Genomic DNA, 23,336 nt, shown 5'->3' on the forward strand with positions numbered 1-23,336 from the left:
TGTCTATTAATCCTCTCTGGTGGATGCTAGTTTATATGTGTATTATTCTGGCTTTATGGATGAACTTTGTCATTCGTAACCTGTTTGTGTATGAGATAATTTAAGTGTGTGTGTGTGTTCTAAATGTGGTGATGCGTGCTGTGCCTAGGAGCAGAAGGGTAGGAGATTAGTGTTTGGCTAATCAAGATCTACTGATTAATGAGGGTGATGGCACATTGCAGTACAGCAAAGAGATGTGGTTTTGAGCTGTATATAAATTCCTGAGCACCTGGCAGATGTTCCCAAATTTATTTTTGTTTTCATCAAGTAGAATGTAAAGAATGGACATTAGTTTTTGAGGCCCATTTTACCCTTTTTGTACAATCTGTCTGTAGTGCTAAATATATATGTTCCTTTTTCTTTTCTTGAATTATGGTTTGGTTTTTTTTCGCTATAACTCCTTCCTTTCTCAGGTAAGATAAATTGTGGCTTCTTGTTTATCAAAGTTATGCTGTATTTCCTTTAAAATCTGTTCTTCTTAATGAGAAGGAGCTACTTTTTGAGCAGATTAAGAAGTGCATCATCATTATGGAGTTGTGGTTTTTTTTCCCCTAAACTCGTGTAATTCCAAATAGTTGTAGAAATCAGACTGATAACAAACACAAGCTGTGGATGATAGCAAGATGGCTTTCAGTAGGTTGTCATACACAACAGGGGGGAAAAAATATAAAGCTCTAATTTTTTTAAAATTTGTTTCAAAACTGGGAGGTGTTTTTAGTGGTTAAAACTGGTTTCTGAGAGGTTGGTGAAATAACATTAATGGTTCTATTCACTTTAAGTCACTTGAGTTCGTGCACCAAAAATACATGATGAAAGAAAGCATCTGTCCTGTGTGGTGTTTGCTGCCTAAATGAATAACATGTCATATGATCTTTCCCAAGGGGAAGCTGAAGAATCCAAAGCAGGTCATGAAATGAAATGAAAAATTATCATTACTGGTGTTCGGCTGACTAGTTCAAGTCAGAAGCATTCCGTGTTATTAGATACATTTCACTCATTTATGACTTCTTTTTCTTTCTTCATCACCTCTGCAGCAATTCTTGCAACGTATTTCATACTATTTTACTCATGTGAGTTCAGTGTCAATAGCCCCAAACTGAAGGATTTTACAGTTTTGCTTTTTTTTTTGGTTGAAGTAGTACAAAATGTCAAAAATTAGAAGGAAGGTCACAGTGGAAAATACCAAGACCATATCCGATAGCACATCCCGAAGACCCAGTGTGTTTGAAAGGCTTGGACCCAGCACTGGAAGTACTGCAGAGGTGAGTTGTAAAAGTGTTCTTCTTTTCCTCCCCACCCCAGCATCTTCTTTTCCAGGATTTATATGGTGGAAAGAGTAGCTCACAAACAGCAAATGATCAGATGTTACTGAGGTTAAATAAAGGTGAAAAGAACTCCTTAACGCATGGATGTTCAACATGCTCATACTAGAATTTTCAAATACCGTGTGTTGTGCCAGCTTCTGGATGGAGCAGTAGTACTATGCATATTAATAATATTTCCACCAACCTAAATTTTTCTCTGCCAGACCTGATGCTCTTTGTTGATTATTTTTTTTTAATCAATTATATTACTGGTGGACAAAAATTACAGATAAATGGGACTTAATGTGGAGTCTTTTGTTTGTTCTGCCACACTCACACCAATGGTATTTCCAGAAAGGAGTGTGAAATTCACCCAGTAATGTCTGTCTCTTAGACACAGTGCCGTAACTGGCTGAAGACTGGCAACTGCCTCTATGGGAACACATGTAGATTCGTACATGGCCCTTCACCACGAGGTAAAGGCTATAGCAGCAGTTATAGAAGGTAAATCAAGAACTCACTTTGAATTCTTCACATGCTGTAGGAAAATAGCTTTTGCAACTCTGTCTTTTGTTTTGTTGGTCTTTTTTTTTTAAGTGAATTGCTGTGGTGTGCCTAATTGTGTGTTATATCAATAACCAATTGCCTTATGAAGCTGCTTAAAACAATTATTTTGGCAATGTGCAGGATTTTTGTGTGTAAACAGCTTTAAAAAATGAATAGTCAGCTGGATGCAGATTAACTATATATTACTTGAAATGGGAAGTTCAAGTACCTTAGTACTTTTTTTGTTTTGGCATAGTGTCTCTGCAGCTTTCTGGTGTACTTTTCTGTCCTGTACTAAAATGCTGGTTTGCAGTTACTTACAGCAGTGCTCGCACTCACAGCCCTTCTGCCTTTGCTATGCTGCGTGATGAATGTCTATCATTTCTCTCATGTTGTGAGAAAACACTTCTCTTCCAAACATGGCTTTGTGACTTTATCTATCAGATATTGACAAATGTCCTGTATTGTAGGGGGAGATTTAAAAAGTTACCTAATTTTTCAAAAGAGAATATTTTTTTATTGTATGTCTCTTTATATGTTTCTCAAATTTAATTTTTTTTCAACTGTCCTTTGTGTGGCATAACACCTGACTTAACTGAAACCAAGTATGGCAGTAAGCTTGTAGTGTTCTTTCTATAAAGGACAGAAAGATGTTATGGTTTTAGCACAGTATCTCTTTCTGTGAAGATTTCACAATTTACAAACAGCTGTCCTTCATAATGCCAATATTACCTATAGATTATGGATGGGCACGCTGAAGCATCAAAGAGTAAAGCAACAAAAGGAAGGTTGGCCTGATGTTAGGGTTCTGTGTTTGGTTCCTTTTCCTATTCATATGGCTTGCTCTTAGGATGATCTTGACTTTGCTTGTTTGATCTTCATTGCTTCTAAGGTGGTAGCAGCTGGGATACAAAATATGTAATACTGGGTTTAATGTTTCTTTTGGTGTGTAAAAAATTTTACTCTGTTCTGTGCTGAATGTTCCAAATGAATAAAGTAAGTCATTTACTGGTAGGGATTAAATTTTAAAACAGTTAAAATGTCACCTTCTCCTTGCTTTCAGTATTTGGAATACTCAGTGCGTAGTTCTGCTTGGTCATTTGAAGAAAAGTGACATTTCTTTTAATGATTAAAGCTGTGTTTCTGCCTCACTGTCACCACTGACATTTAAGAAAAACGTTGATTTCCTTCTCTTATAGCTAACTTTTTTACTAGGACTATATGAAAAGTCAAAGGACAAACCTTCCCGCTTATTTGCTTGGCACATTCAGCATTTAATAAAGGTGTTCTTAAAAGTAAAAAGGGGGAGGAAGCCCACCACCCCCACACACCCCCTAAAACAGGCAAATGAAAGAGCTGTGCCTGTCTTCCAAAGTTTCCACTAGTAGCTCTTGGCCAGGCATAGAAAAAGCTGGTACATAATATGTACATAATAAAATGGTGGCATTTTCATGCCATTTAACATTAGAGAGATTTTCACAAATGTTATCCAGGCATTTCAAATGCAATTTTATTGGCTTCAGGCAAGCCAGAGTAATGCTGCTTCTGCATCAGTTCAGTTAAAGCAATATTCTTGTTCAAGTATCTGGGATAGCAGAATGGCAGCATATCTGCATGTGTTCAGTCACGCCTGCCAGGGAAGTCTCATCTGCTTTGCAAGGAGTCGGGTAGGACAAAGCATGTCTTGCTGCCTTTCTGTTGTCATACCTTCTGCCTCAAGTTCCATTGCCTGCAGTCAATCCTGTTGTTAATGGTTTTATCTGACCATAATGTCTCCCATAGTTCAAAACATCAGCAGACAGTAGGAAAACTTGATTCTGAAGTATGATAAAAATTGTTCCATTTTAGCACTAATGTTGCCTCTCACAGCATGGATTTTAATCTTGCTATAAAAATAAAACCCAACGTGTTTTTACATGAAGCTTACCTGATGAAAGTGTTGAGAATTCAGTATTAGACCTGCCAGACTTCCCAACATCAGAATTAAGGAGAAGCTAACAAAGAGCTGTGTGTAAACATGTTATCCCATGAGGAATTTTGCTCTTTCTGCACTTGTAGATTGTTGGTTAGTTGCTTGGCAGCTTCCTGGCTGGCTCCTTCATGGGATTGTCAGGATCTATGCCATTGCTGGGCCCTTTTCTTAGTCTGACTGATCCTTTTTATTTGGGATTATCACACTGCATTTAAAAACCAAACCAAGCCAGCAGTCATACTGGAAAGAATGTATGGATTTTGAAAGTTTCAAATATGGGAAACTGGAAAACAGGGCAGTGTTTCTTGAGCAGTTATAATGTGTACATAATACACAAATACTGGTCATCTGCCTCTATGCACACGTGTGCTCTCATGCAGGCACACAGAGGTATCCTCAGGTAGGTGTGTTGCAAGGTGTGCCTGTTGCTGGATACTTGTTCCTGACACTGTAAGAAGTACAGGAGCAAATGAAGTCACTCTTATGAATGTGCATTTCCTAAATGGTGTTGAACATGGAGGACTGAACTGTTGCAGGAAGTAGTGCTGTTTAAAATCACTTAACTGCCTTAGAATTAGAAATGAGGAAATTCTTCATTTTAGGTCTTATTTAAAAGATAGGCCCAGTTCAAAATATTAAAAAGAAATTGCATAGTGCCTTTTGTGTGAAAGGTTCTGGCAGTTGTAGTCTAGCACATCATCTTAAGCTGCAGAGGTAATTTGTCGTGATCTGTTGAAGTTCAGCAGTCTTTGAGCATGACCTGGATTAACCAAAGATCCCTTTCGGAGTGGGCTGGGGGAAAGTTACGTAGAAATGAAGCTGTGGTACACATGAAAGAAAAATCAGCTAGTAGACCAGCTTGTTTTTCTGTGCGTTCAGCCAAAGCATCTGAAAACAGTCACAGCTTCCTGAGCAATTATTTCTTAAAATTTGAGTAATTGTCAGTCTTATTTTATAAGATTTTTTTGAGGGTTAAGATGTCTTTGGGGAAGGAGAGATAGGGTGATTACCATGACTTTACTTTGGTATTCTCCTAAAGCTGAAAAAAACTGACCCAGTGACAGCAAAACCAAACAAAAAATTGTCCATCAAACCCCAGCCCTGAACGTGTACCTTTTACATTTCTGTGGGTTCTTTCATAGCTTCTATAATATTTAAGTAGATTTGAATAATGCTTTAGCACAATACCTTTTTTTTCAGCATGGGAGGGAACAAAAAAATTATTAATTGAGCGTAAAATTGGATAGTTTGTATCCAGTTGGTTTGGATACTTTGTTTTTTATTCCATCCTGTAACTTGAAAAAAAGAGTTATAGAACGTCAGATGTCACTCTATAAGGTACATGAGCTGCACTCAGTTCATGCTCTCTTGCTTTCTCCTTCAACTAATGGGATTTTTCCCTGAAGGTATTGCTCTCAAGGAACAATATTACAAATACATTTTTGATAATCTTTCTGCCTTTTAGCTTAATTTTCAGTTTCACTAATCCAAATCCTTTGTATTTGTGGCTTAAATATTATTAAAAATTAAGGTGTTGAATTGCACTTTAATGCTGAAAGACAGTTTATTTGTTGAGATAGCTGATGGTTGGAATGCTTCAGAGAGTTTTGGTAATGCAAAGAATTACCTTTTTAATATGGAGGGAGGGGAAGAATACTTTGAATCATAACCCTTACTAAATCCAAACACTTTAAAGATCATACAGTCACGCATGCAAAGAAGGTAACTTATTTATATTTGTATGCTGGCTATTATTTGATCCTTAGTGATGAAAAAAGCAGAGCTCTACTCTTCTGTACATTTCCTCTGATTTAGATTGACCTGTACTTACAATTTCATGGAGAATTAAATGCTATAAGAAATGCGAGCAGTCACTGATCTTTGTCTCTGTAGGTCCTCATACATTTAACCCTGTGATGCAGTTTAAAGAATTAAATGTATGAAACAGTGCAGAGGAGGAAATAGAAAAAAATTACTTTTTCAAATATGTGCAGATTGAAAATGAAATGGTATTAAATTAAATTAAATGTTTGTATGCATTGACTGTGAAAGACAGTTTACCATTTATGTATAATGTGACAGGAAGAGTAGGAGAAATTACTTTCTCAATGGAAACTGATTCAGTCTGAAAAAAAAAAAGAAATGCAAATTTCATTATTCATATATTAAATGTAAGTTTTCTAATCAGAAGACAGCATTAGTATCTCTTTGTGATTCTTTAGTGTCAACTGATAGGCACAGATGTAGTACTTGTACACAACTATTTCTCAGAAGACTCTGTAATTACATCTAACAGCCATCACAGAAGTACTAAACTCAGTATCAAGACAAATGTATATGAAGAGGAAAAGGTCATCTGAAACAGTTCCTATATTCTCTTAGCTTGTGAATCATAGAATCACAGAATGGTCTGGGTTGGAAGGGACTTTAAAGATCATCTGGTTCTGACCCCCTTGCCATGGGCAGGGACACCTTCCACTCCACCAGGTTGCTCAGAGCCCCCTCCAGCCTGGCCTGGAACACTGCCAGGGATGGGGCATCCACAGCTTTTCTGGGCAACCTGTGCCAGTGCCTCACCAATGCAATGATTGTTGTTTTCTAACAACACATAAGGGGTGAATGAATTCATGAATCCATACTAAGAGGTGACAAAATTATAGTAGTGTAGGATGTTCCTCCTCCCACATCACAGTAATATCTTTTACAGCAGCTATGTCATAAAGGTACATGACTAGCAGAGTTCATCCAGTGTTTTGTAATTAAATAATGAAATAGTTATTACTGCAAGATGGAAAATGGAAGAGGCCTCCAGGAGTTAATTTCTGGTTCATGGTCTTGCAGCAGTGTTTTCCTGTGTAGCAGCCTCACCTAGACCATGGGAGGATGGTGCTTAGGTTATCTCTGCTTGCAGACTTCATCCACATCCAGAGTTTTGCTTCTCTGTGACTGTCATTGATAGTCTATAGTAGTTTGATTCTGCATTATTTGTGATTTTACATATATATATATGTAATATATATAGAGAGACACATATTTATGTAATATATGTAAAAGTTGTTGCAGCTTAGATTAAGGAGAAGGCTAAATCTTCAAATATTTGGTAGGAGTGATTGTGAAACACATCTGCATGGTGGTCAGAAAAAGGTTATTTATTCTGGATGGGAAGCTGATCTAGAGTAGTAACTGAATAATGCCATATATACATAGAAATAATTTTTCTTCTTAGAGTCAAGTCTTCCTTGACTTTCTGAAAGTAAAATTTTTATCATGCTTAAGCCCTTTAGAATGGAAGATTTTCTTACTCATCCACCTTGCCTCTGGGTGGGAGGTTTAGATTTTTCTGGATATACTAATAAAATAATAATTAAAAGACAGATAATATTCCTTTAAAAATAGTCCCATAGAACTGGTTATATTATGTTTCTGTATTATACAGATCACCAGAAAGACCCACTGGAGATCTTCGGGAAAGAATGAAGAACAAACGTCAAGATGTTGAGGCAGAGCCACAGAAACGAAGTACAGAGGAATCATCCTCTCCTGTTAGGGTAAGAGTGGAGTTTGCAGAACTCCAGAATCCCTCAGTAACAATTGGGCAGTGTGTCCTAGAAACCTTACTGTTGTGACTTGTACTATTAAAAATGTTTTGAGGAACTGACCATTTTGTACATAGCGTATCACATTTTTTGTTATGAAGTGTCTTAACAATTGTGCTGTTTTGCAATTTTGTAGTGCTTTCTGGTCTTCTGGTCAAAGATTTTATAAACCCCACATACTTAAAATGCATTATAAATATTGATAAACAGGTGTTTAATAACAGTGCAGACTCTTTGATTATTACCAAGAAAGTATACTAACCATTGTTTCAGTCGTCCACTATTTTTCCCCCAACACTTATTCATATCCCTTGTATACATGCATCCTGACTTAAGTTGTTCACCCCAAATTTGCTTTTGATGAAACCATGCAGTTAAGATTGTGCTGGTTCATTTTGCCTTTCTCCTTACATACTCATCAGGCACCCCAACTGCTTAATTAATGGATTTTGCAAAAAATTCATTACTGTTCTTATTTTGTCAACATCTTTCTGCCACCCTGTGGCCCTCAAATAGCAAAATTTAATTATTTTTAAATTGTGTTTTCTGTTTCTGATGTTACAAACAAATAGGGATAGAGTTTGTAGTGTGACCCTGGACCTATGTAGCAGTAGCACCACTGTGTTCCTGCACCATTTTTAAGATCATCTTCATATGAATATTTTTAAAAGGTTTTACTTGTAAAAAATCAGTTTTGCTTCTGCAGGTATTGACAATGTTCTATCATTTCCTCTTGGTCTGTTCTACTTGTTGTGTAAAATAAATCTTTTATGTCAGCTGTAAATAAATCAGCAGCAGCTGCTATATTAAATTTAACATAATGCCTTACCTTCCAATCATGTTTTCAGTTGCTGTTAATTTTTGTAACTCTCAGTCTTTTAACTGAAATGTGTTTCTTTTATTTTCTAGTAGTTTGAATAAACTGTTCAGTTATTGAGTACATGGTTGGTGGGAAAATTTTTTTTTCCAACCGTCATTAAAAATTTGCTGTAACTTCTGTCCTGGTGCAACTCTAATTTTGATGTAATTCTTACTTTTGATTAGTTAACCTTGCTTTTTATAGTGTTCTCTTAATGTAATAATAAAATACTCTTAAACAACTAAAACCCAAGTGAAAGCGAACTGGAAGCAAGAATCTAAAGGAATTGGAGAATTAGCATTAACGTATCAAAGAATTATTTATAGATAAAGCACACAGCAGAGTAAAAAATGCTCTGCTTCAATCTCATAAAATGGAAGATTGAGGAAACAGCTGAACTTTTGTTTTAGTTCCATGGAGGCAACTCTCAAAATACAGGATATCAAAGAAAATATTCTGGAACAAATAGATGAAGAGAGACAGTCGTCAAGAGTTGCTTTGCAAAGAACCAGGATATCTAAAAGGACAGAAGATTCAAGTGACTGAACTGCTAAGAAAAATCTTGCCTCCATCGTTAGAGCTGCTGTTATGGTGGAGATCTAATGTGTTATGTTTCCATATTTAATTAAAGCTTTTGGGGTAACAGCAGAGCTCGATAAGAAAACTTTGAAATAATGAAAGGTAGCTTGTTCCATAAGAAGTTTCATAATTTTGGTTAAAAATAATAAAAAAAAAAGAGACCAATCAGAAACATTCCTGCGTACAAAATCTGTGCTTCACCAGACTACTAGACTGAAACTTCGATGGAGAGTAGTGGTTAAGAGAGAACTGCCTGACATAGGTCAAACCTGTTTTGAAACAAGACTTCTGAGGCATATGTATAGATAGTCAAAGAATGAAGGCACAGTATTTTAGGTTTAGAAGCCAGCTAAGGGGAAAATTTTAGATTAATTTGAAATTGAATTACACAGAATGCTATTGTAATTCATTTGAAGAACTATAACTTTAAAGAATGTAAAAAAAAGTTGGACATCCCAAATGTCAAACTTTGCAGAAGATTTGAGAACAGTGCTTGGGATTACTGAAGTCTGAGGAATGCCATGGGGGTTGGGAAAGATAGTTTTTGGCAGTACAATGGCAGATGAAACATGGTGTTGGCAAGTGCAAGGTAATGCACAATAAAGAAAGTATTTTAAACAAAAAATGAATTATTTTTTAAAAAGTAACTAAAACCATGCAGTAGAAAATAAGTTATTGTGGACAGCTCAATGAAACTATGTGTTCCAAGTGAAGTCACAGTTGTAGAAGCAAACATTCAGGTATATTAAAATGGAATAGAAAACGATTGATAATATGCTGTAGAAATTCGTGGTCCAGTTTTATTTGAAATGCTGTTTGGTTGTCATCACCTGTATGCAAGAAAATACAGTCAAAGGTCTTCTTGAAGTGGGCAAAGAAGTGAGAAATAAACTGGAGAGAAGAAAGGACATGGGATGAATGCATATAATGTATGTTTGAGAGAATGTGAGTTAGATGCGTCATATTCGTACTTTATCCCAGTAGAAAGAGTGGCAAATTTGAAAATGACAAGGGGAAATTCTATTTATGTTATATATAACAATTCTACCTGGTTGCTAGAAGATAGACACACAAAGCTGAATAAGCTTTATAAAGAAGCTTATAATATATAATAAAGGAGCTAAGACAGTAAAACTAGTATAAAATCTTTTCAGAAGAGATTTTTTATTCCTTGGAGATGTAACTAGTACAACCTGTATGTATTTAGGAAGAAACTTCCTATATTGGCGGTTTATAGACTATATCCCTTTTTATTTCTTCATGCTTTGTACTATTATTTGCAGAGACAATATGCTGTGTTCTGTGGACACCTACATTAAACCCAGTTGTTTTTGTGTTTCTTCGATTTGTGTTTGGAATTACTTCAGCACTGTACATTAGTTTATGAATCCTTCTACAAATAATTAGATGAGATTCCTGCTGTTACTGTATTCAGTTGAAAATTTTTATTTTAAATTTTTCACCGTGTTATGAGAAGACAGTTACATTGATGTGTATGAAGTCTTACCTAAAGTCTTAACATGGAAGGTGTGTGTGATTTGGGAGAAACAGTGGGAGTAGCTTAATGAAAATTTGGAAGGTTTTTGTAAGGAATGTGTATCACTTGTTTCATATCTGTGGATTTTGTCACTGTAGCTTTCATTTCCACTGGAAATAGGACTCAGCATTGTCTTCCATCTCTGAAATGGGAACAAATACCTCTTAATGTCAGGGGAACTTCAGATTCATTTACTTACGTGTTTCTGTAGCATGGTAGTAGTTTATACTATAAAGATATTATACCTAGAGCAAAGTAGTACTGTGCTCATGTAAAAGATTGCACTGTAATGTGCATAGTTTACTGTAGGTTTAAAGGAATCTGTGCTTTGGAATGAGTTTGAGTTTATTTTGCTGCTGCATGTATGTGTGCAACCTGAGAAGGTTGAAACTGAGATTTCTGCAATGCAAGAATTGTAGGTTGTATCAGTCTTCTTTTCTCTCCATCGGTGTTGGCAAAGTAACACTTCTTGGCTAGAAGCATGTTTTACAGATTGGATGAGTCCTTTTGTGCTTGGCCAGGCTTTTCTGGCAGTAGTGGGAAATTTATTCAAGTAGACATCAAGTCTTTTGCTGTAGAGTGCTGATCACATGGGACATAGAACTTCAGCTTGAATAGACATTAAATAAAATCTCACAGAAGTCAGCCATAATGTCATGAGTTTTCCCCTTTCTTATGTGGCATCTCTCCTAAACATCAACATGAGACTGTGAACATCTATCCAACACCTGCTATGTTATCTGTGAGCATATACCTAAAAACAGCATAGACAAAGTCTACTAAATCATTTCTTCTTAAGACAAGCTACGATGTTTTTTAGTAAATAAATATATAATTAGGTAAGTGTAATGCTTCTCATCTAGTAAATGGCATCTTTTCAGAGTCTGCAGAGAAGTTGTTAACAAAAGTGAAAATACAGCATCTTCAGGTACCAATGACAGTCATGCTATTGGCCTTTAGGAACTTAATTTACTTTTTTCTTGGCTTGTTAAGGGAGAGACAAAAAAGGTCTGTAAGGATATGATGGGAATATTTAGTTCCCACAGTATGAGGAAATCAAATGTGTTATAAGTGTAACAATTAAACAAAAGGAATATGTTGAGGATTTTTCAGTGAGAAATATTAGGTATGTGTTCTAAACTGTCAGAACTTAAATTCTTGATTAGCATGCCCGAGGAAAAATATACTCAATTTCTAAACTGATATTTGTTTTTCAAGATGCAATATTGTCAAAATCTTTTTTCTTGACAACTAGACAGCATTAGTGTAAAATACCATGCTTCCCCTATATTCAGTATTTCAGTTTGATAGCTTTTTTTGTTCTCAGTTCTTCTGTAGAAATATGATTGTACCACTACCGAATGTTTCCACTGAAAGGAGAAAATACAGGCTCTTGAAAGATGCTTGTATTGGCTTGTAAATCTGAGGAGGTAGGCATGATATGTACAGGTTGTGTAGTATTTTTAACATGGGTTATTAAATTGGACATGAAGCATTGACTTGCTGCACATTCTTTGATGACCAGGTATTTGATGAATTGTCTTTAGGAGATTTTTTTAAATCGACATAGAGAGGTTGTCCTACAACCTACAACTGTTCATATTTCAGTTTGTTAGTAAGAGATAGTGTTGAATTAATAGAAGCTAGTATTCATATTGAAGAAATTATGGTTTTGTTTATGTTACGGGGCTTAGTTGAAGTATATAGAAGTATACAGCCCAGTAGAACAGCTGTGGCCTTCATGAAGGGTGGGCTAGAAAAATAAGAACAGTCTTATGAAAGAAAAAAATGGTTGCAGAGAAGGCTTGTTATGCTTACAGATTTTTAGATCTCATCAGAGTAATTTTCTTTTCATTTGCTTTGGGGCATAGTAGAATTCTGGCCCTTAGACTGAATGTCTTTAGTACATGTTGAGACAATGGCTTAGTGGATGTAGACTTGTCTGCAGTTGATGTCAGCAACCAACGTGACTGAGTAAGTTATGACCTTCCGCATAATTTTAGAGATTTACATCATTAAACTAGAGATAAGTTTTTGACATTGTTACTGAATAAAAAGGAATAGTTGAATTTTACTCATTTTTAAGCGACTGACTGCAATTTTATTTTGTTTCCTTAATGTGTTTCTAAGGTGATGTTAAGGTTTTAAATTAAGTCAAGATCTAAGTCCCAATAAGGAATAGCTAGTGAAATTCTCAGGCATCTCCTTTTCTTGGTGTTTTTCCCACATACCAGCATGAAAGAATCCCCAGAAAAACAAAAGAGGGCACTACAATAGGGCTATGGGACAGATTTTGCTGTTCTGGTTTCCTATTTAATAAACTAACCTGAGATACTATAAGCTTGAATTTTCTTCTTTTGCTAGTAGTGAACAAACTTTATCCTGTATTCCACTTGAGCCCAGGTACATCAAACAGAGAATGTTGCTTCAGCAGATGCAGAGGTGCAACTATGTAGCTCTGTAATGGGATTTAGCAGGGGCACAAGAGCAGCACAGCATCAGTTGACTTAAAATTATCTTTTTTCTTGTACAGATAGTCTCTGTCTTTCCTAGATGTTCACAGGACGTGGGAAATGGGTGCTACTGCATTAGTTAGACTTTTCTTGGAGACAGTGAAAGTCAAACACAGAGCTGTCAATGGAACTTGATTTGATTGTGTTGCTTTAGAATTTTCCCCGTCTGCCAGCCAAGGGTCTCTGGGTTTATTTAGTATCTCCTCCCCTTCCACATGCTTTATCCTCTGAAGAGTTAAATGGTCCACTTCTGAGGCTCATCTGCCTTACATGTAAATATTCTTATTTACAGCTGAGAATTCTTGCTCAAGCTGTTAAAATTATACTCTTTAAGTGTTCATTAAACTTCTGGTCTTTAGAACTTAATCACTTCTTTCGGTGCCTATTTTAAACTTTATTCTCTGATATGTGCTTGACTCTTGCCCTGCCTTTAAGCCTTCTTATTTTATGAATCCTTTCTTCTCTTTTCCTCGTCTGCTATTTGCATTCTGATTGTATGAAATTGCATTAGAACATGTAGCCTGTAAAGTCTCTGCTTGTTTAGGAAAGTATTTGTTCAACAGGCTAAAGGGGAAAATGCTTTTTTGTGCTATGAAAAAACCCCAGCCAAAATACCATTAAAATACACCTGCTTCTTCAGGCTTCTTTTAAAATAAAGTTGTTTACTCTAATGCGGCATTTTTCCCTTTATAGAAAGAGTCCTCACGAGGAAGACATAGAGAAAAGGAGGATATCAAAATTACAAAGGAGCGAACACCAGAAAGTGAAGAGGAAAATGGGGATTGGGAAACAAATAGAGAAGGTACGTATTGAACTGACAGTATTGAACTGACAGTCCCCTGATGCCTCAAAGAGCTGTGAAGTTTCTGGGCTGTGTGTCAAGTGGAATGCTTCAAGATTTGATTTCTAAGCAGAATACTTTCATGCAGTAGCTGGTCTTTTTTTTGGTTTTTTTTTTTGGTTTTTTTTTTTTTTGGTTTTTGGTTTTTTTTTTTGTTGTTGTTTTTGTTTTTTGTTTTTGTTTTTGTTTTTGTTTTTTTGAGGAGAACTAACAAGTTACCTGAGTTGGACTGCTACAGTGGTTAAACCAACTAGCTTTAAAAACACAGCCTTTTTTTTTTTTTTCCTCTTGACTACTCAGGCAACAGGGACTTTTGGTATAGTCTACTCCATGATGAATCTTTCACATTAAGGTCACTAGATGAATCCAGGTTGCATCTAAAGTAATTTTGGGACCTGTCAGTCTGAGAAGAAAGTGTAACTGCTTTGAATCCAAAAATCAGCATAATTTGTAATAGTGTAAATTGTCATTCACAAGGTCTCTATTAGAGTAACAACAGTTGAAGGTGGACATCGGTGAAATATTTATGTTCTAAAAATACTTGAAGAATGCTAAGTGTCTTGCATTATCTTTGTAGTCACTTCTGTATGAGTTGGTAGGTGGGAGTTTTTGGGTTTGAAGGACTTTTAGTACTTACTGAAAGTTTGGTTGTTGCTGTGGCAGTTTTCTTGTCTCCTAAGTTTCACTTCTGTTAGAGTCCAGGTTGACCTGATAGTGATGTTACAGGAGCTTCTACTGAACTGTGGTGTTTCTGTAGTTTTCTGAGAATCTGTATTTCAGAATTAGTTACAACATTGCAAGAAAAAAAATGGCAATTCTGGCACCATCTGAGGAAATTCACAAATAATGAATATATTTGCAATGAAGTTCACCTTTTATGTAGTTCCTGTATGTAGGAAGGGAGCAAAAGCTAATAACTTTTTAATGAAGTTGTCTTTTCTCTGACAGATATTTTTCCAAAATGCTTTTTGAATATTAGGCTTCAATTGCCATAAACAAAATTAATATAAACTGAGTGAATAAATTCAATTTTCCGTAAGATTTCAGTTGCCAGGTTGGAAGCTTAATATATTAACTGTCCATGACTTAATGAAAAAGTGAGAGAAATAGCATTTTTTCTACTGTGAAAACTAAACAGTGGTAATGTTGTAAAACCAGATGTAAACTCTTGAAGTGTATGTTCATCCAATGAAAGGGTTAATACATAACTCCTCTATTATTTTAAAATCAATGTTTACGTGTAATTAATTAAATATATAAATTGATTTGTAAGACACTGTATTAAATAAACCCCTCTAGTATTGTGCATCACTATATGAATCTGTTTCATGTGAGTTCCCCAGTTAAGTAGTGCTCTACATATTTTCACTCCTTGTGAAGACACAGAGTTTTAATTTTTTCATTACTTAAATATAAAGTGGTTTACTTTGTTTCCCTTCCTACCTGGGATGAATGTCCATGAAAGAAGTTAAGGTGTTCTTTTTAATGAAGTTTAAGAGTTGAACTTTAGGTTGTATGGAACTAACTGGAATTACTTCAGGTTTGCCCACAGAATTGGAGAAGAAATTTGGCATTCATTCCTTGGTCCATTCATGCAGTGCTTAAAAGTCATGGAAATATTTATGGTTGGCATCTAGTATGCGAAATGTTATTGTTGTGTTTTTCATAAGAAATTGTCTACTAATCTATTTACTTTTTTTTTCTTCAAATAAAGACTCTGATAATGGAGATGTTAATTATGATTATGATCATGAGCTGTCTTTGGAAATGAAGCGCCAAAAGATTCAGAGAGAACTCATGAAATTGGAACAGGAAAACATGGAGAAACGAGAGGAAATAGTAATTAAAAAAGAGGTTAGTATTATGTAAATGTGAAATAAAAAAAGACAAGTCATCAGCCACTTCATAGGCTTCTAATTGTTTCTCAGAAGCCTTAAAGTTTTTGGGCTACAAATACACAATTGTGTTACGTGGTAGTAAATAGCTGGCACATATATAATTAGTATGTGACTTGAGCACTTGAAGTGAGTATCTGATCAGTCATCCAGCACAGTAACCAAGTTTTCTCCTTTGTGAAGTCAGCTATTAAATGAGTAGGATTTAATGCATTTTAGTGATACAAGACTAGTAAGATCTGTAACAGAGAAAATAGCTAAAAGAAAACACAAGGCATTGCCCAGTCGCATTTTCCAGCTTGCCTTGTAGTAACAGAGACAAAGCTGTAGGTGTGAGAAACTCTAAAATTTTGGGGAAGACTAAAAAAAAATCCTCTAAGGATGTCTTTCTTTTTCAGACAAATGTGAGTGTTAGTTGTGAGCATACAGATTTGAAACTTTAAGTTACAGTTTTTGTAATGTATTACAGAGTGCATCACCTTCTCTTCCTCTGCACTTTATTTGTTATCTTCCTTTTATGCTGTTCTCTGCAAACAATGTGATGAGGTTGACATAGAGATGTACATGGTTCTCATACCCTCTCGCTGGATTTACATGTTTGACACACATACTGGCATACAGTTACACTGTTGAGCATCAGTATCTTACCTGGTTAATTATATTCTTTCTCTCAAGATTTCTCCAGAGGTGGTTAGATCTAAATCATCACCATCACCACGAAAGTCCAGCAAATCTCCAAAACGAAGATCCAGTCCCAAATCATCATCTTCAGCTAGTAAGAAAGACAAGAAAGCATCTACTGTCTCTTCCCCACTTTTGGAGCAGCAGAGGTCAGTATGTAAATGCATCTTGCAAGACAGAACAGAGAACCACACTTACATTTATTACTGGAGTTTTCATAAATAATGTTTTCCATTTTCCTTCTTTTCAGTGCCCCTGATTATATAAATTTCGGAGAAGATCTCTAAATTGTGCATTGTGAATCATCCTATGCAGATAATTGTCATGTGGATGTAGTTTTCAGTTGATTATTTTCATGGTTTACAAGCGGATCTTTTCTCTGAATCTCCAGAATCTTTGTGAGGCAATGAGAAAATACAAACCATTGAAAAGAGGAAAGCACTTTTGTTTGAAATGCTGCAGCCTGTGAAGCAGCCTCTCTAAACTGAAGTGTTTAAAATTTGACCAACTGCACATTCTGTTGGTATTGCATATTACTGTTCAAGATATAATGTGTGACTTTCAAGCAGGGAAGTTCTGAGAATTCAGGAGAGGATAAGATGTGAGGGATGTGGGAGGGAAGGGAAGAATTAAGGATAAAATCTGTAAAAATCAGAGGATTTTGACTGGCTGCAGTGCCACCAAAGTCAATCTCCAAACCTGCTTCTAAAGTCCTTGCTGGCCACAAGACATTTTGAATTGTTGTTTGCAGCTTTTAGATAGGAAATTACTGCAACAGTGTAAGCAGACACATCTGTGTTTGGTAAAATCTCCTATTTAACCTGTTTGTTAAAATTCCCTTTAAAATAAGGACAGAATGACATTGTTTCTGCTTCAGGAATGGTATAGCATATGCTGGTATACTACTGACATATGGAGTGATACCTAGTTGATAGGATCTATCTTAGAGGTAAATTATGCAGAAAATACATAATGTTTCAAATTGTGAGATGCATACTCAGGAATGTTTAGATACTTCATCCTGTCAGGTAGTTAACATTAAATTGAAAATATGAGTAGTTCAAGTAATTTTGTGTGTGTCATTGGGGTATTGCATTGCAGAAATGGGAGTATAAACAGACAAGGTATTGTGTGGTTTTTGTCTTCTGATGTACTCAGTTCATGTAAGGGCATTTTATCTTTGAAAACTGGTTCTGTCTGAACAAGAGCAATTCCTATTTTTGTTCACTTCCTTCAGAAAAAGGCTATAAATCGAGATCAACATAAATTTTCACCATCTCTATTCACCTTTCTGTCAAGTTCTGCTACTTGCTAAAGGAGTTGGTAAATCCCTTCCTAAAAGCTTTGAGGTCTTTTATGTTATAACTTTCCTATCAACGTCTGAGAAATTATTGTTTGAAATAGTTGTCAACTCTTCATTTTTACACTCCCCCCACCCTGTTAATTTCTCTCTAGGAGTTCTAAAAGTACCCAGAGTAAAAAGAAAGGTCCTCGTACCCCTAGCCCTCCTCCTCCAGTACAAGAGGAAACTCCCCTGGGGAAAAAACACAAAGAAAAACATAAAGCAAAAGAACGTTCAGAAGAAAAGGCAAGGGACGTGAAAGAGAGAGGGCGTGACTTTGAAAGGCACAAGGAGAAAAAAGAGAAGCAGAGGTAAGTTATGGTGCATTATTAGCTTTTAACTCAAACCTTGCTTTTAAAACTATATTCTGTTGAACACTGAATAATAAGGGTGGTATTACCTACTTTGCCAACAACCTTTTCAATACTCAGTGAAGCATTTTCAGTGTGTTATGTAGATGGGTTGATAGACTATAACTAACGGATTGGTAGGTTTTAATTGCATAACATAGTAAGTTTGTAAGATGCCTCTTTGAAAGCTTCATCACTTCTCAAGAATTCAGATCTTCACCAATGGAGGAGGTCATTTGCCAAAATCTTTATTGAAGTCATTCACTGGTCTGACTGCATGCTTTTCTGAAATCTTAGAGGACTAATATCTTTACAAGCTGGCAGTGTGCATTTAAACTCTCCCTAATCTTCAATAGGTTAAAGTATTTTTGAGATTGTCAAAGACTAGTGACATTTTAGAATTGCTTCACTTTTGCATATATACATATTTATATATAAAAAGAAATGATGGACTACTGTGACTATTCTATTATTTCCTGGAGCATACGTGTCCAATTAGGCTGAAAGATACATGATCTGCATTTTTATGTCCTGAATTTTCTCGATGAAAGTAGGGTACATGTTGCTAAATCACACTTTGTAACTGGCATAGCAGACTTAAGGATTGGAAGAGCAGTGAATCATGTATTTTTAATTGATTAAAAAAATTCCACCATAATTACTTGGAAGTATTTTATTTCCCTCATGATTGCACACTCCATTACTGGAAGGAAGTTGCAAGCAGTAGAAAGGAACATTCTTGGTAGTGCTGAAAGCATCATGACAGTACTTGTCTTATCAGTGTACTATAACCAGGTATTGCTGTGGTGACTACAGCCTTATATTTCAGTGTTGGATTTTTGTCTTTTTTTTTCCCCCTACATAATAAAAATGAAGTTGTAATATGAAATCTCTGTGAAATAGTTGAAAGTTTTGATGGATTGCTTTCATTCACTTGCTGCTTAGATCAGCCTTTAGAAACATGTCTGAGCTTGAAGCTGCTTAAATAAAGTTCTGATATTACAGACATTTTTTAATAAGGTAGCAAAATATTTCTCCATTGGTAAGAATTCTGTTTTACCACCACATTAAATGTTAGGTAAAATTACAATAAGGGTTTTTTGGTTTTACCATGTTCTAGCTTTTACAGTCCAGTGTAGCAAGAAATTTAATGCATATCTTGCATTCTTGAGTTTTGCTAGTTCAGGATATTTTCATATGTGTATTCATAAGTGGAACAAATGATTGTATAACATAGCTCTTGATATGGTAATCACAAGTTCTGTCTTGAAGGTGTCTGTAGTTTCTTAGAAATGGTCTAATGCCATCTTAGCCCTGTTAAACAAGCTGCTTTTATGTTTCCCAGGGATCCATCTGAAAGCTCCCGTAGACAGAAGCGTTCTCCTAGTCCTGCAGATCACTCTGGCAGTAATTCTTCTCCTTCCAGGGAGTACTCACCACCTGCTGCAAGGCGAAAGCAAACCTCCCGAGCTCCAGCCAAGTCAACCACTCACAAACATAACTTCTCACCCTCACGCAGGTGGGAGGTCAATTCTGTGGATTTTATTTCTTTTAATAGTTCTGGTTTGGAAACTTCCTCTCTTGGCTTGACTACTTCTTTATGAGTCTGTTGTGAATGTTTGTGCCTCCAACACTTGAGCTCTGAGACTTTTTGGGGTTTTTTTTGCAATGTGACTACATGGAGGGTATCTGTCACATCAAGAACACAAAGCACAGTGAAAGTTTCTGTTTATCAGTTCCTCTCAAATGTTTTGCCTTCAGGTAGAACATCAGAAGTCTGATACGAGATACAGTCAGCCTGTGAGCCTTCAGGAACTTTCTTCCTCCCTTACCTTCCCCTTTTTAAAAAGTGGAACATAGAACAATATTTTACATTTAAAATTGGAAACAGGCAGAGTTTCTCTGTTCTAGAATGGGTAAAGTGACACACAGGTCCTGGTTCTGCACATCTTTCTTGAGAAGCAGGCACAACTGGCTAAACAATGCTGTACAAAGCTTCTTGCAGGAAGTTTTAGGGAAGGTATCATATCTGTTAGTTCTTGAGGCTTTGAAAAAAATGTTTTACCATTCATTAAAAATGGAGTAGGCTCCTTATTTTGGCCTGAAAGAGTATAAGCTCAGGTTTAGAATGGCAGTGCTAAATACTACTGTAGTCTCACATTTGTATAATGGAAAGCAAGGCATTCTTATTTTCCGCACCTCTGTTGAAAGGTGGGGGAAGCTCCAGATGTCATACATATTTCTGCATGCTGATAAAGCAAGCAAAATAAAACCCATCCATTCAGCAATCCAAAGAGTTGTAAGCAAACTGTTTGGCTTTTGCGGTAACTCCGTTCAGCTGGAACAACATTGGATTGTTTTATGGCAGATGTGACTGCTGGACATTTTTGCTGTATTGGATTCTTCATAGGGAAGGGAGTTCTTCCTGGAGCAGTAGTATGGAGTCTGCAAAATATCTTTTTTCCCTGTTTTTTAACTTACTCCAGTGTCCTGGTTTAGGCTAGGGTAGAGTTAATTTTTTTCCTAGCTACTGCAGTGCTATGTTTTGGATTTAGCATGAGAATAATACTGATAACACACTGATGTTTTAGTAATGGTTACCACAATTTCCCACACCCTGCCAGTGAGCAGGTGTGCAAAATGCTGGGAGGGAGCATGGCCAGGACAGCTGACCTGAACTGGCCAAAAAGATATTCCATACCATAGAACATCATGTTCAGTGTATAAACTGGGGGAGTTGGCCAGGAGCATGCAGTTGCTGCTCAGGGATGGGCTGGGCATCAATTGAAGTGAGCAAATATGTTGTGCATTGCCATTTCTCTTGGTTTTCTTCTTTTTCTCTCTCTTTTTGTTATCTCCCTTTTGATTGCTATTGTTGTTACCATCATGATTGTATTTTACTTTATTTCAGTTTTTAAACTGTTCTTACCTCAACCCACAGGCTTTACTTTTTAACCATTCTTCTCACCATGCTGGGGGTGGCTGGGGGAATGAGCGAGCAGCTGTGTGATACTTACTTGCTGTCTGGGGTTAAAGCATGACTTCCAGTATTTTGTCATTCACTGCTTGCTTGTATCAAATGTTGTACAAGGGAATATTAAGCAGAGAAGATAAATGGGCCTTCTGCTAGAAGCAGGGAAGGGTATTTGAAATATTTTGTCTCGATACCATTGAAAGCCTTCCATGCAAGCCAATCTTGGTAACTCTGTGTCTCAAAATAATGATTTTACAGGGAAAAATAAATGTAGTCTTAGTTTAAAGACAATAAGTCATGAAAGTATTTTGAATTCTGTCAGTCATATCTAGCCCTGACAGAATTTTACATTGACTGCTTTGGAAATTTTACTACTAATTCCAGGTTATCTGTTTCATTTGCATATGAATTGTCATCTTAGAGGGATGCAGGCTACTTGTTTCCTCAGGAACAGTGAGATTTTTGAAGATGTGTTGTCCGAGTGTGACTTTTTAACTCCCACTCTTCTCCTTGTCATCTCTGGAGTTTTGTAAAGTAGAAGGGAGTTGGAGTTAAGGACAGTATATATTTCATGAGAAAAGATACTTGCAAGTTACTTTGATGCTGATAAGGGGAAAAATAACCTACTACTGAGCCTAAAGACTTGAAGTGTGTTTTTGTCCACATTAGTCATATTATGAGGAAATTTTTTAATGTTGTGTAGATTACCTTTAGTTGACGGTTTGTCAGATGTTTTGACAGAATGTCAAAGATCAGAAATGTCAAAGATCAGAAATATTTCGTATACATTTTCTTATTCTATCAGATGTGAGTTTCAATGTTTGTGTAAATATGCACGTTGCTAACAGTTTAAGTAGGTATGTGTACGGTTTTTCTGGATCTAAGAGCTGTTTAAAGATCAGTCCTTACTATAAAAGGTGTTTAGACATGTATAAGGAGGGAGACACTGTTACTTTGTAAAAAAAATTCAGTGCTGTTGTAAACAAAAAGTCTAGTTACACCTTGTAAAAATTATCTGTGTAATTTTATTATGAGCTCCAAAAACTTTTATATTGAAGAAAATAATGGTTCTCATTTGGGAATGGGAAAGAAGATAATGATTTTTTTTCTTACTCACCCTTCCCTTCCCTATGTTCTGGGAGCTTTGTCATACAATTTTGATTGGAAAAAATGTTCCTAGGCATTAAATAAATAATAATAATTTAAAATAATAATAATTTAAAATAATAATTGAAAAATAATAAATAATTGAAAACATGTACCTGGCACCCTGGAGGGAAGCCGAGTTTGATGTTTTATAGAAACAGCACGTGTTTTCAGCAGTCAGAGGGTAGAGAGTACAAAAATTATTTTGATTGCTTTTTTGTATGGTATGCCAAGAACCTTTCAAGTAAAATTATTACACATGTGCGTGTTTTAACTCTTCCTTGCAGATCTGCTTCTCCATCAGGTCAGCATCATTCTCCCATATCCTCCAGACATCACTCCTCGTCCTCACAGTCAGGCTCCTCTGTTCAAAGACATTCTCCTTCCCCACACCGCAAAAGGACTCCTTCTCCATCCTATCAAAGGACAGCTTCCCCGCCTACAAGGCGGTCATCTTCCCCCTATCCCCCACACTCTTCCTCTCCACCTCAGAGGAAACGAAGTCCTTCGAGACACCGATCTCCTGGAAGAGACAAGGGGAGACACGATCGTGATCGGACTTCACAGTCTCACGACAGGCGCCACGAAAGGCGGGACGGTATGAATGAAAATAGCGCTTCAGAAGTGTTTTTATTTGTTTGCAAATCGCATTTTGAAACTTGATTTTCAAATTGTGGCATTGTGTGCACCCATCCTAGTGGCTAGGGGTTGAAGAAAATAATGGCTGTGTTTACTCTGGCTGTGCTGGTGGTGGTGTTTGCAGGTACTGTGTAATAACGTACCCCTGGCAGAACTGCTTATGTAGGCTCAACTGATTGTAAAGGTGCTTGTAGGTATCTGTGTAGGTGTTCCTTGTGTAATGCAATGGTGGTGTCAGTAGGAAAGTGATTTTCACAGCAGGCTACACCGAAGTAACTAACTCTTTTCTGTAAGGCGCCCGAGATCCAGTCCCCACTGATTGCTTTCTATTGTCTTTGTAATTGACATTAAGTGAGGTGTGTGCAAAGCAGCAGTCATTTCCTCTGTTTGGGTAATATGTGATGAGCAAACATACTGTTTGCCTTGAGAGACAGATTACAAACAGTACATATGTCAGCTCTATTTTAGACTGGCTGTAAACTTACCTTCCTATTGCAGTAATATTAGAAATATGTTGTAGAAA

The 23,336-nt window shown here is 36.3% G+C and overlaps 1 protein-coding gene across 3 annotated transcripts in view; it reads left to right on the forward strand.

The window, feature by feature from the left end:
* ZC3H13 (zinc finger CCCH-type containing 13) overlaps window positions 1-23,336 on the forward strand; it is a 46,268-nt gene that overhangs the window by 4,914 nt on the left and 18,018 nt on the right. For 2 of the 3 annotated variants that reach the window (XM_038134187.1, XM_038134208.1), the window contains exons 2-10: window positions 1,176-1,301; window positions 1,738-1,847; window positions 7,298-7,409; window positions 13,639-13,747; window positions 15,501-15,640; window positions 16,357-16,511; window positions 17,818-18,015; window positions 19,400-19,573; window positions 22,462-22,772. In XM_038134187.1, the coding sequence (XP_037990115.1) occupies window positions 1,185-1,301; window positions 1,738-1,847; window positions 7,298-7,409; window positions 13,639-13,747; window positions 15,501-15,640; window positions 16,357-16,511; window positions 17,818-18,015; window positions 19,400-19,573; window positions 22,462-22,772 (1,426 nt within the window). In that variant the 5' untranslated portion in view covers window positions 1,176-1,184. The remainder of the gene's footprint in view (window positions 1-1,175; window positions 1,302-1,737; window positions 1,848-7,297; window positions 7,410-13,638; window positions 13,748-15,500; window positions 15,641-16,356; window positions 16,512-17,817; window positions 18,016-19,399; window positions 19,574-22,461; window positions 22,773-23,336) is intronic. The other variant, XM_038134198.1, reaches the window with a different exon arrangement.

This window comes from Motacilla alba, chromosome 1 (genome assembly GCF_015832195.1).
Source record: "Motacilla alba alba isolate MOTALB_02 chromosome 1, Motacilla_alba_V1.0_pri, whole genome shotgun sequence".
NCBI lineage: Eukaryota > Metazoa > Chordata > Aves > Passeriformes > Motacillidae > Motacilla > Motacilla alba.